This window comes from Montipora foliosa, chromosome 11 (assembly GCF_036669935.1).
Source record: "Montipora foliosa isolate CH-2021 chromosome 11, ASM3666993v2, whole genome shotgun sequence".
NCBI lineage: Eukaryota > Metazoa > Cnidaria > Anthozoa > Scleractinia > Acroporidae > Montipora > Montipora foliosa.
Window position 1 is genome coordinate 38,711,046 of NC_090879.1, and position 12,955 is coordinate 38,724,000.

At 39.1% G+C, this 12,955-nt stretch overlaps 1 protein-coding gene across 1 annotated transcript in view; it reads right to left on the reverse strand.

Annotated features, from left to right (window-relative positions):
- LOC137974814 (uncharacterized) overlaps nt 1-12,636 on the reverse strand; it is a 28,696-nt gene extending 16,060 nt beyond the window's left edge. Inside the window, exons 1-9 of the mRNA XM_068821806.1 lie at nt 11,798-12,636; nt 11,480-11,585; nt 10,789-10,934; nt 10,107-10,262; nt 9,922-10,004; nt 8,402-8,560; nt 7,909-8,013; nt 6,796-6,917; nt 5,806-6,120 (exon numbers count right to left, since the gene is read on the reverse strand). Coding sequence (XP_068677907.1) covers nt 5,806-6,120; nt 6,796-6,917; nt 7,909-8,013; nt 8,402-8,560; nt 9,922-10,004; nt 10,107-10,262; nt 10,789-10,934; nt 11,480-11,585; nt 11,798-12,636 — 2,031 coding nt within the window. The remainder of the gene's footprint in view (nt 1-5,805; nt 6,121-6,795; nt 6,918-7,908; nt 8,014-8,401; nt 8,561-9,921; nt 10,005-10,106; nt 10,263-10,788; nt 10,935-11,479; nt 11,586-11,797) is intronic.
- Nucleotides 12,637-12,955: the final 319 nt, after the last annotated feature.

Below are 12,955 nucleotides of genomic sequence, written 5' to 3' on the forward strand. Positions count from 1 at the left end.
TGTAAAAACTGCATTCTGATAATTCTGGTAAGACTATACAAAATCTTTAAAGAGAGAGTTTTTTAAACGCAAATGATGACTGCTACTACTGCTAGTCTGCTACTACTATGGCCGAGCAAAAGCACGCCCTTGGCTCAACACGCCTCTTCCCGGTCTCCCTCTTCAACATAGCTCAGTTCTTCCGCGCTTTCCAAACTAGTATCGCTTTTCAGGTTGTCTCTATAGGTCAGTAAGAGCTCGTCTTCTCACGTTCATAGACTGCCAAAGTACTAGTTTAGATGCTTCTTCCTCAGGGTGTCTAACACAATAACTGGCCAGCTTCAACCCTCTGCATGAAACCCACTTTTGGTGATACTGGTGGCAAATTTCCACATAGTTCTTTGTTGGACAATTTATCTTGCCAAGACACATTAAATACCATACGCTGCATTTTGGTATCTTTTTAAAAGAACATTAGGAGAATAGACGTAAAGTCATTTTTAAACAACAACAGTAATGGCTGTAACCTTTGCAATTCTTAGAGACTACTGATTTATAAATTTATTGTCTTACTTTGTACATGTTCATTTGATATATATTTCACAATTGTATTTTAATTATTCAATCTTTTATCTGTACATTTTTCTTATTCTGTTAAGTTCCCAATCAGTTGTACAAACTCAGTAAATACATCGACACATTATAAAGTCATTATTTGCTAATTTCTTTTCCATTACTGCTTTCGTGACTGTCCATGTATCCCTTCTTTAACGCAGGATAGATTCTACAGAGGCGGCATAATGAAAAGAAGCTTCTTGATGTTTCTTCCTAAATTTGATTTCTATATTCTCCTCAACCTGTGACAAGCTGACCATGCCAGAGCCTTTCGGACTTCACATCGTTTGCAGAGCTTTCAAGCCATCCACCGAGATATTTGAAATTGTCCACAGATTTTATTTCCTCACCATTCTTTGCCTTGATGGTAGTTCCTCTTCCCTTGTTGAAATGCATCGCTTCCGTCTTCTTGGAGTGAAGATGTATCTCCTCTTTGGTGATGGCAATGTCGTCAGAGACGTCTATGTCAGTTATGACCACTGGATGATGACCACGACTCCTCCTTCGACTCAATCTTGAAGCCAAGTTCTTCCTCTCTCCCATCTATGGCTCGTGTCATTGCACAGTCCAGGCCCCAATTGTTCAAACGATTGATAGCGTTATCCGCCGGATAAATCACCATCCAATGGATAAGTAATAGCGAAACCAATTGCGCAATCCAATTGACAGTGATTTATCCGATGAATAGCGTTATCCACCTTTTTGAACAACTGGGGCCCGCACGATAGCAAAGATGTATGGTGCCAAGGTATCCCCCTGCAAAACCTCTGCCTGTATCAGTTTCTCCAACAAACGTTATGATTCTGGCTTTCGCCTCCTGGTAAAGTAAGCCAATTGCATCTATCAGTTTTTCTGGAATGTCGTAAGCACAGTCTGTGTACACTGTCAAAGGCTTTTTGAAGTCTATGAATACCAGAACTCCTTTCAAGTTAGAACTTTTCACACCCTCAATTAGTCGTCTCAATGCGCAGTATGTGCGCTGTTGTTGCCGACCGAGGTGTTTATCAATTTTTGACCCGATTCTGTTCAAAATCATTTTATTTACCAATTTTTCAGCAATACAACAAGACATATCCCCCTGTAATTCTCCGTTCTTCCTAGGTCTCCAGCTTTCGGCAGTGGTATAAGATCGTTTCCGGACCAATTTTCTGGTTTCTTTCCAACAACCAATTTGTTTGCAAAAGAAAGGATGACATTGCCTGGGTCACAGTGTTTTTAAACACTATGACCTGGACACTTCCAGTGGCATAACATCAGGTCCCTCCATTTTAATTTCAGCCGATTTCAGATCGAGATCGTTGAAAAAGAACTCAAAAAGCTGAAACCTTCAAAGGCTACTGGTTGGGATGGAATTTCTCCTACGATTCTAAAGCTATCCGCGAGAGGAATAGCACCATCACTAACAATGCTGTTTAACACCATAATCGAAAAGGAGCAATGGCCAAGCAGTTGGAAGACGGGGGAATGGACCCCAGTACAGTATTCAAGAATGGTGATAGAATGGATCGGAGTAATTACGACATATAACTGTCTTGAACTCAAACAACAACAAGGTGTTCGAGTAACTGCTTTGTAAGCAAGTTACGGCAACCTTGGACCTCCATGCTTTTATATCAAAAACTGTCGGCATACAGAAAACAGCACAGTTGCGAGACATGATTTGTGGACTGGAAAATAGCAGCTGACAGGCGGGACTGCGTGACTGTACTATCAAGTGATATGAGCAAAGCGTCGACTCGTTACACCCTGGCTTAATGATCAGGAAACTCTAGGCATCCGGCGTCACATACAAATCTATCACCCTAATGCGATCTTTCTTTGAGCCCAGAAAAATTCGAGTGAAGCTACAAAACCTGCAAAGTGAGTGGAAAGAGCAAACAAGAGGATGTCCACAGGGTTCGTCTTTTGGCCCTCTTTTGTGGAATCTATTTCCCATTACACACAGAACCTCTTTGTGTACGCAGATAATCACCACATTTATACGATCGGAGACACCATCAAGGGCTGTTCAAGATCTAAAGAACGAAACAGAGAAGATCACAGTGGTACAGTGGTACAAATAAAATCTGCTGCTACTACTACCACTACTAGCTGTACTTATGCATGATCTACGGGGAAATTACATCATCATTTTGTCTGTCCCTCAATAAACCTAAAACAACCAGTTATGGTCTTAGATCTTTTTCTTACGTACGTATCAGCTAAGTTGCGGAATGCGCTACCTGTTTTTATCCACTGGTTTTAAAAGAGAATCCAGGGCCGCATTTGATACAGCGGCTTTTCCTTTTAATAATAATAATAATAATAATAATAATAATAATAATAATAATAATAATAATAATAATAATAATAATAAAAATAATAACAATAAATTAATAATAAAATGTTGCTTATATAGCGCTATTTACAATAAAAAGATCAATAGCGCTTTACATAATAAGATATTTAAAATCAACAAGTAAAATAATTAGGATATTTATAATAAGTTAAAAACGTAAAAGTAATACCATTTAAAAGGTGATTACAAGTCTAAATGGCAATATAACATTCATACATTTTACTACTAATCAAGGAAAAATTGTTTAAAAAGGAATGATTTAATTGACTTCTTGAAAATTTCTCCAGATTGAATAGTACGTAATTGTGATGGGAGCTCATTCCACAAATGCGGTGCTGCTGCCTGGAATGCGCGCCCACTCAAGGTTACAAGCATCTTCCCATCTGGTGGCTTCAACAGAATTCCTGAGTTGGATCTAAGATTATACGAGGGCTTGCATTTAATAGATAAAAGATTGATGATGTAACTAGACTTTTTAATTAATATATCTTGAAATATTATGTATTTAGTCATGTATCTGTAGATGCTATGTATTTGTAACAACACAAAAAGGCCCCATGCACACTGAGGTGCTTTCATTTGAACACATCTCCTGCGTGTCTTTTAGCCTTTCATTCACATTAAAAATCCGGAAAACACCTACGAAAATCAAAGATAAAGTTTTTCTCTTCCACTCGAGGAAGAACCCTGATTGCGCTTGGGAAGGGGAAGGGCAAACAGTGTAGCGGGTTCACGCCTGAATTTTGTTAATTGAACGATCACTGCAATCTAAGGTGGCGAGAAATTAAAGTCTCATTCAAAATTGTGCTCGAAAGTGGTGAATGTTGCTGTCGGCTGGCTGTGGTAACCTTATATATATTGAAGGCAAAACAGGTAACTAGTTAGAAAGTTTGTACATGGAAAAAGCCCTGAGTGCGGTGTTACCATCAAGATACGAAAAAATCCTTAGTATTTACTTCAAGTTTTGCCTGCTTACTGAAGGAATCTGAACTTCATACGCAGAAATTCCATGTAATCGTTGAACTTGATGGATTGACAGCCACATGTGCAGGCCCAACCAGGGATTCCGGGAACGCATTTTAGTGAGAAAAGGCGAAAACGCCGGGGTAACAACGGATAATTTCGAAGCGCATCATTGAGGATGAGGCCTCAGTACCAACCACACAAATTCTCAGAAATATTTCAGATAAATTGAAACTTTTCAGAATAAAAACTAGCGATAAAAAACGACGTTTCGATCTCTCTGAGATCATTTTCAAGTAGTAAAAGAAGCGAATAAAATCTGCATATATAAGTACAAATTAAGACGTGAGAATGTCCAAAGATAAAATATGTAAATACAAGCGCTAAAATGTAAGTGTTAAAATATTAAAATAATATATAAATAACTTGCACGGATTAAATCTACATGACTGTTGGTTAAAACGCTAAAGCGTGAGTGTTAAGATACCAAAACGCTATAAAGAACTATATAAATAACTTCGCACGGATTGAATCTGACTGTTTGTTCAAAGTTGGTTTAAGCTCCTTTATAAAAAGCATTTCGTAGATGAGGCAATCGAATTTACTTTCGCACTTTCTCAAGATCTTAAAGTCACGATATATGTCACTCGGGACTATTTTACTAATTGAAACTTAGTAAAAAAAACAACTCTGAGCTAAAATAAATCGGCAGCCGCGTATTCTAAAGTTAAGCCCAAATTTGTAGAAAAAAATGTTTGGACAATTGCGCACCGGAATAGGTTCCAGGTTTATCCAACACAGAAATGAATTTTATTAAGGTAAATCTTTTCTTTTCTGATGCAAATTAAAGGTATCTGCAAACCGACTCGTTTTAAGATTTTTACACCGGCCCACGCAAAGATAAACTGCAGGAAAATAAAGCTAATTTCTTACCTCATTTTTCTCTGCCTTTCCCTAGCTCTTCCGTACACATTTCATATTGGGCGATATGATGTTTATCAATTTCAATTCTTGCAAGTCATAAGAACCTGTTTCTTACACTAAGGCCCCGTCTACACGTACCCGGATATTTTTGAATCCGCAACTTGTTCTTTACGGATTCAAAAATATTTTCATCCACACGTAGCGTAATCAAATCGAATTTGCCCGTCCACACGTATCCAAAACGTATCCGCATTAACTCTAGTACTCAGGACTCCTCAAGGAAACAGAGGTAACAGAGCATGCGCCATGAAGCCTTCGCCAGCCATCTTGAAAATTAATTTCACGGTAAGCAACTGGGCTCGATCTTGTTACGTCATCCGGATAAAAAAAATTCCGGATTTGGCGTCCACACTGTTCCGGATTCATATCGTATTCAAAAATATCCACTCTGGAAAGCGTATTCAAAAAGTTCCGGATTCGCCAGCGAATTCGCCGGATACGTGTGGCCCGGACGTGTGGACGGAAGGCGTATCCGGGAAGAAAAAGTTGCGAATTCAAAAATATCCGGATACTTTTGGACGAGGCCAAACTGGACAAGCCTTTCATCGTAAATTTTGTTTACGTAAAGTTATTGTGCTAATCATCGTCACAAATTCCTTTGTATTTTGTTCGTGCTAATGTTAGTGAGGATGATTAGCATAAAGACAAAAGAATAAATAATTCCTTAGCTGCCATTTATGAATACGGTCTATACCTTCAAAATGTTGGCACTACTTTCGTTTGAATCCACGATGTTGAAAGATTGCTCAGAATTCAAACAAAATATTTGGACAGGGTCAACGCGGTCAATCATCATCAATCAACAGGGTCAATCATCGTCACAAATTCCTTTGTATTTTGTTCGTGCTAATGTTAGTGAGGATGATTAGCATAAAGACAAAAGAATAAATAATTCCTTAGCTGCCATTTATGAATACGGTCTATACCTTCAAAATGTTGGCACTACTTTCGTTTGAATCCACGATGTTGAAAGATTGCTCAGAATTCAAACAAAATATTTGGACAGGGTCAACGCGTCCAATGTTCTTAACTCTTCCATCTCCAAGAAATATCTTGTGACACTCAATGACCTCGAAAAATTCACAAGAAGAGAACCACATCCAACCACGTGACTTGAGCTGATTCCAGTCTTTTTCGCAGAGATGAAATGTTGCAACATCCGCTATGTCATCGTATCGTAAGCTGTGGTAAATCACTGAATATGGTGGCTCCATCGAAAACAGTGGCAGACCAAATAGTGCCTTTGAGAAAAATTAAGGAAAGTAATCCATGCTTTGCCAAGAATTAAGAAATACGAAAGAAAGAAAAAAATATGAAGAAGGAAAAGAAGAAGGACCGATGAAAGAAGATTAAAAAGTAAGAAGACGAAGAAAACTGAGACCAAGAGGAAGACAACTGAATGATTATGGAAAGACGAACGGCTGAAAAATACTAAAGTCTATGCTTGAGTGAAAGGGTCAAATTAAAACTTAGGAATTCTAAGTAGGATTTGTCTTCCCGGCCTTTTATTGGGAAAGTTAAAGTGAATCCTTCACTCCTACAAAAGAACAACTTTCAATCACAGGCTGACTGTTTGCAACCAAATTCATTGAACACTGTTCAAACGGACAGCGTTTGAATACGAAATAAGTGAATTTCAGAATGGCTTTTCATACTTTCAAATTTCCTAGGTAAAGCCCCTGCTTTCTCCCTCTCCAAACGCCGTTAATCCCCATTTTGTTCAAGTTGGTATCATTGGGTCACATTTTAAAGACAACAAAGAACAATCGAGAAACAGGATCGAACTAAGAAACTTTGTTGATCCCGAGTGACTTAAGTGACAAGCTTACGCCCCGTGGTTCCGGAACAGCATAATAAGTACCAATTATTAATAATAAATGGCTCCAATAAACAAGAGAGATGAGAAAGCAGGATACCTGGAATCCTACTGATTCAAACTGCTGTCTGTCCCTCGCTATGCAAATGGAGGGTAGAGGCGTTCCTTTGCACCAAGGAGCAAGCGGTATTTTGGTGGAAACTTGTATTTCAACAATAGGCTCTGAATTGAACATGAGTGATGAGACATGTTAGAATTACAATCTGATTATTGTTTATCCTTTTACGAAGATCAGGATTTGACTGCCATTAATTAGAGGCCCTTACTACATCATGTTTTAGTTCAATTGATTGCCATGATTGGAAGTGATCTATTCTTACCGAGGGTCAAGTGTCACAGAGCGCAAATTACGATTAACTGTTATAACGAATTTGTTTACTCTTAGACGTTAAATTTTCTCGTTTTAAGTCATAAATTAGCTAAAAAAAAATCGGAATCACTAGTTCTGTAGATCTTCCCCCTTCTTCGTGTCTGTTGTTTCCTTTGGACCCTGTTGATTTTGCCGATCGCCTATATACCGCTTCATAATGGAGTACCCGACTCATGGACAAATAATAGAGGGTATAAATGAACTTGTTGCCTCTTAACGACAGGTGCAAATGTTCAGAGTCTCTCGAAGGACGATTATGCCCCGTCTTACGACACTTGCTAAAAAATCTGTGATACTGTCAAAAAACCATTCGCGAAGGACATTTCAATGGTTTCGCATAGGATTCAATGTAAACTCTCATTGTACTTGAAGAAGACTGGTTTGGTGGTGGTAGTTTGTTAGTTGTAGTGGGGGTGGTGTTGGTAGTGGTTTTGGTTGCGGTAGTTGTAGTGGTGGTGGTGGTGGTGGTAGTGGTAGTTATAGTGGTATTACATTCCTGGCCCCAGTTGTTCAAACGATGGATAGCGCTATCCAACGGATAAACTCACTATCCAGTGGATAAGTAATAGTGAAATTTCCAATTGCGCTATCCAATGGATAGTGATTTATCCGGTGGATAGCGTTATTCACCTTTTGAACAAACTGGGGCCTGTTGTTTATTAAAGAGAAAAGTTAATTCTGAAAGTGCAAATGCGATACGGCCAATTCTTTTCGGCCAGTTGATGACCGTATTAACGGGGTTCCACTGTAGTGATGGTGGTGGTGTTAGTAGTAACGTGTTACCTTGTTTACTCCCAACAGATGCTTTCAACAAATTCCATGACAGCCCAAACTTGGGATGAAAGTCAGCTGGTAACTCACTTTCAAGGAGATCAAATATGCAAGTGGCTAAAAAAGACGAAAAATCCCAATACAAGATTCACATCCAAAAAAATGGAATATCTTGAAACATTTCATTAGGAAGCCAGGGGTCCTTATGGGATTTAAAAACCGAAAACCTATCTAATACCGAAGACTGCATAAGGCACGCTGTGAAGGCCACCGTCTTTTCGGTTTTTTGAAATTTCTCCCCCACAAACTGGAAAAACAATCCGTGGTCTTTTCACGTTTCAAAACAGGAAACCGGAGACCAGCAAAAAAAATGCGATACAGTGGGAAAATCCAAGGCAACTGTCTTCTTGTAAACGCGCTGTGTCGATCACAAGCAGGCTAGCTAAACATGGTGCAACAAAATGATATCAAATTACGCACCTTTAGGATAAACACGAACACATACCTCCACCTGAAATGAGTGGCTGTATTTGGTGAACAATTCTCAGGAATGTAAGTGGTGAGGAAAGTGTTACTCCGTATACTTGAGCATCTGGTACATTCGGTAAATTGAAGCATCGCTCTAAAAGCCGTAGTATGCCCTTTAGAATGTCACTGTTTTTATCTGCATTATTAGCACAAAAAAAAAGAAAAAATATCCTTTAAAGTTGCACCCATGATAGTCCAGGAGCTGTGTTAGCTTCCAGAGCTTTGGTATCGGTGACATTTAGAACATAATGATAATTTTAATTTACTCTTTAAACACTAAGCAAAATATTCGTTTTTAAGTTGCAAAGCTGCAATTGTAGCGTGAAAATGCCGGGAAAATTCAATGTGTTGGGGCTTAACAGGCAACAAGCTCCAAGGCAGGGCTGTAACCAGTATGAGGCACTTGCCTCAGTCATTATTTTGTGATTTTTTAAAATAAAGCGTGATTACAGTGTTGTCTCTAAAATGTACTACTTTTATTGCCTACGGCCCTGCAAGGGGACTATGTCATCCAATTTTAGTTACCTTCATGGAACAAAAATGACGATAAAATAGAATGGAACATAGTGATGAAGAACAAAAAGCTGTAGATTAACATGAAAAAGAGAAGACGGGTGGCCGGCAGATGTCAAATTCTCACAAAAGGCTTCCTTTTCGGCTTCTAAGTTGCGAAGACAACTGAAGAGCACAATGAACTTAGAAAAGCAAGACAAGTGCTGAAATTTAAATCCCGCGTAGTGGGATGCGATCCACAAGTTCAAGGTTTACATGGAAGCTACAGGGAGTATAATAAAGTCAACTAGATGCATGTATAGACAAAACCTCGACCGACAAAGAAATGGATTGCATTTGGTTAATCTTGAAGTTTTCGACGACTCGCCTGGCTAAAGATTGTCTCTTCTTCGTGTAACTATAATTTTATCGGTAAAGGAATTCCATAGTAACTCCCCAAAATATAGTGACATTGTCCCGGGGAAGCCGCTAAGCCACTTTGGGGGTGGGAGAAGGAGTTCCTGGTGGAGGTATCCCAAATCCCAAATGCATGCGTGTCAAAAATTTCCGCATTTCGGAAGAAATTACTTTCCAAGCGAAAACAAATTAGCGCATAGTATAGCCTACGGAAAGTAAAGTAAAATAAAGTGGTGCATTTATATAGCGCCCTTATTATTAAGTCTCAAAGGCACTTTACAATGATCAATTTACCCCAAGCGGACTGGAAGCACATACAGGCGCAAATTGCAGCCGCTTCTAAGCAGTCCATGCATGCTGGTACTCATTTTAGCGACCTCGGAAGGATGGAAAGCTGAGTGAACTTTAGCGGGAAAGAAGGTCGCCAAATATTCCAATCTCGGCAGAACCGGGAATGGAACCCGGGACCTTAGGGTTGGAAGGCAGAGATCTTACCACTGCGCCAACCCCTCCGCCACTAAGTGATTATTCGTAGGGAAAACTATCGCCAATGGAAAATACAGAGCAGAAATGAATTTGGTAACCTACCAATTGTAAGGATCGATCTCTTAGCTTCCGCTTTCACCCAGCAAAGAATTTCTTCAGAAGATTCCATCCTGTCTGGCAGTTTACTAAATCATGAATCAAAAATACAAAATTTGACAATATTGACGAAATCAGTAAAATTATTTTTTTCTCATAGCAATGTTTGAAGTAAACAACAGATACAGAACCTGCTTCCCAGCTCTAGATCGACGGCCAGCTTCAAACCCAGTAGAGTTGGTAGAAGATGGAATGGAACACCCACGCATTGATTGTAAAAATCTTCAATACTTTGACAGCCATTACTCCATAGCATACTCGATGTGAACAAAATCGACTGACCTGGCCTGAGAAAATATAAATATATTGCTTTCTAAAATTTGATTCTGGCTTATTATTGATCTTAAATTCGAACGCTTCCGACTTCGGAAGTCATTTTCTCTGCCTTATTAATATCTCTTGAATCTATTTAACTTGTTGTGTGGTTGAGAAAGCTTGCTTTGTGTGATAATTTTGTAAACTTGGAATTCCCAGGAGTTTCAACGTAGTCAAAAACTTCGGAGCACCTAGCATTGTTTCATATATGCACATTTACAATAACACTGTTATTTGAATAAAACTATTTGCGGTCTTCTGGTACTCTGGGAGGCTCCAAATTAGACAAACCAAATGACCGATATCGAAGGTCGTTCAATCTGTCCTCTGGCGCTCTCGTTCTTTTCTTCAGAAACTTCCATCCATTGAAACATCGCCAAGTTGCGTAAGGTGTACTGTAGTAGGTTCCATTCTTATTCGAAAGCGCCACTTCGCGAGAGAGAACACCGAATAAAAAAAATAAATGAAGAAAATAAAGGAGAATAAAATACAACTCACATTTTTAGCCTAGGAGCGCAGCAAACGAGAACATTGAGCAAACCAATATGATCACCAGCATTACTGGAATCGATTACGTCAAACAACTGTTCAGGGGGCAAACCACTAGTACACAAGCTTAAGGCATCGCCAGTCCAAAGGGTAACCTAAGAAAATGATGTTTAAAAAAAACATTACCACAGTATTTTAATCTTGCATAAGACATTTTATGTGCGGGGCTAGCAAAATATGAGTAGTGGCTCCCGGGCTTACTTTGCCTATAGCCATCTTTATGCTTTGAAGTCATTGTTTTTACAATAATAATTGTAATAAATTGTCTGGCCATCATAATATAAAAGAATTGGAATGAAACCAAGAAGCTAAGCCCTTGAAAACGAAAATGACCAGAATGAGAGTGAAAAAGAATCCTAGTTGTTGTCAAATCAGCCAAATGGGGAAAACGAAAAACAAATGAAACGTTAATAGAACTATTTACAAGGCGAAAAAACCCTGATGATGACTTACTGTCGAAAACGTTCGGTTTTTTACTTTTAAATTTGTTGTCCTTGTAAATAGTTCTTTTAAACTTAAGGGAAGTTTATGGACAAATCAAACGTTCTTTGTTAACAGGAGCAAACAAAAGACAAACTAAATTACCTGACAGCAAAAAAAAAATAAAAACAACAACAACAACAACAAAAACGAAACTGACCATCAAAGCAGACGGGTGACTCCTGTACTGCCTGTAGCGTTTTACCAGCAATTGTAAGGTCTCCTTACACGCACCGGTCAGCGAGCCACATCGTCGGAGAACCTTTCTAGAGAATCGGAAAAGATAAGAGAAGACTGAGATGTTGTGCCTTACTATACCAGGCCCGGTGCAATTGGTCGGCATGTTTGCAACAAACCTTTTTACTTTAGGGTGGTTAGATGTCTGATTGTTTGTATGCTTGTAGATGTGGAAGGTTTCAGTTTATAATACAAGTCTCTCTAAGAGCTTTTTAGTGTTGTTAGACGACTGATGACTTACGATTCAAAGGGAAGGTAACCTTCAAATGGACAGGCACAATAATGCTGCTTCCACTTGTGTACAAACGGGCGAATCAAGGTCGGGTTTACTTTCTCAGACTCATCATTTGTGGACCCTTCTTCAAACCAATGCTTTATTTCCTTGTAAAATTGGTTGGTCGTCGTATCTTTATAAGAAGATGTAATTCCCATCGTCATCTGGGAAAGAACAAAATGGCACTGATTCTCAACTTTGAATCCCTTTTGTGCCAATTTGATCCCCATGTAATTTTTTCTCTCTACTTTCATACTCTGTAGGTCAAGATCAAGCCCTCTCCAGTCCTTCCATATATCTCGACACTCTTTGAGAACGGCGACATCGTCAAACCTAAGAATACACTGTTCACGACCATCAAAGTTTTTTTCGGCAAAGACTGAAAGAATGTTCTGAAGCCTGTCAAAGTCAGATTCAGAAAGTGCCATATTATACCAGATGTTCCACAAGAAGTCAAGGTCTTCTGCAACATTTGGATCAATCGAACTAGCGACCTCGAGCAGAACTGCGTTACGAGCGACTATTGTCGGGTCGTAATCATTAAGATGAAAATTCAAACATTTGGCTCGTTCTTGAGGTTTCCTCAATGACATTTCTGACGCGGTATACAAAATATTTCTCACATCACCGGATGCCAAAAGCAGTAAATCCAACTGTTGATGTGTGGAGGTGGATATTAACTCTGTCAAGTCTCTGGCTCTTGTATTTCCCATCGAGTAAGAGAACAGACCTTCAGGATAAAGAATCATTCCTGCCGGATTATGGAACCCCAGAATCGGAACCCCTTGGCTGTCATATTTTGCCATATTGAAAGTCGCACACGAAATACAGTAAGAAACAGTTTGTTACCGGTATTTCTTCAGAGCTGTTTATATTCTACGAAACAATACTAAATTCCTGGAAAAGTGTCCGCGGGACAACTGGGCTCTACATTGTATTCATAAGAAATGACGTAAACGACGTCCAATATGACGGAAATTTGGAAAGATGTTGTAATACAGTGACATTAATGTATAGATTTAGCCACGAGCTAAAAGCTCAGCTCCCTGCATGGTTGGTTATTCTTACGGCCTGTAGGGTTCGTGAAAATAAAAGGTTTTGAATTGTCCGCGTTTTGATGTTTCC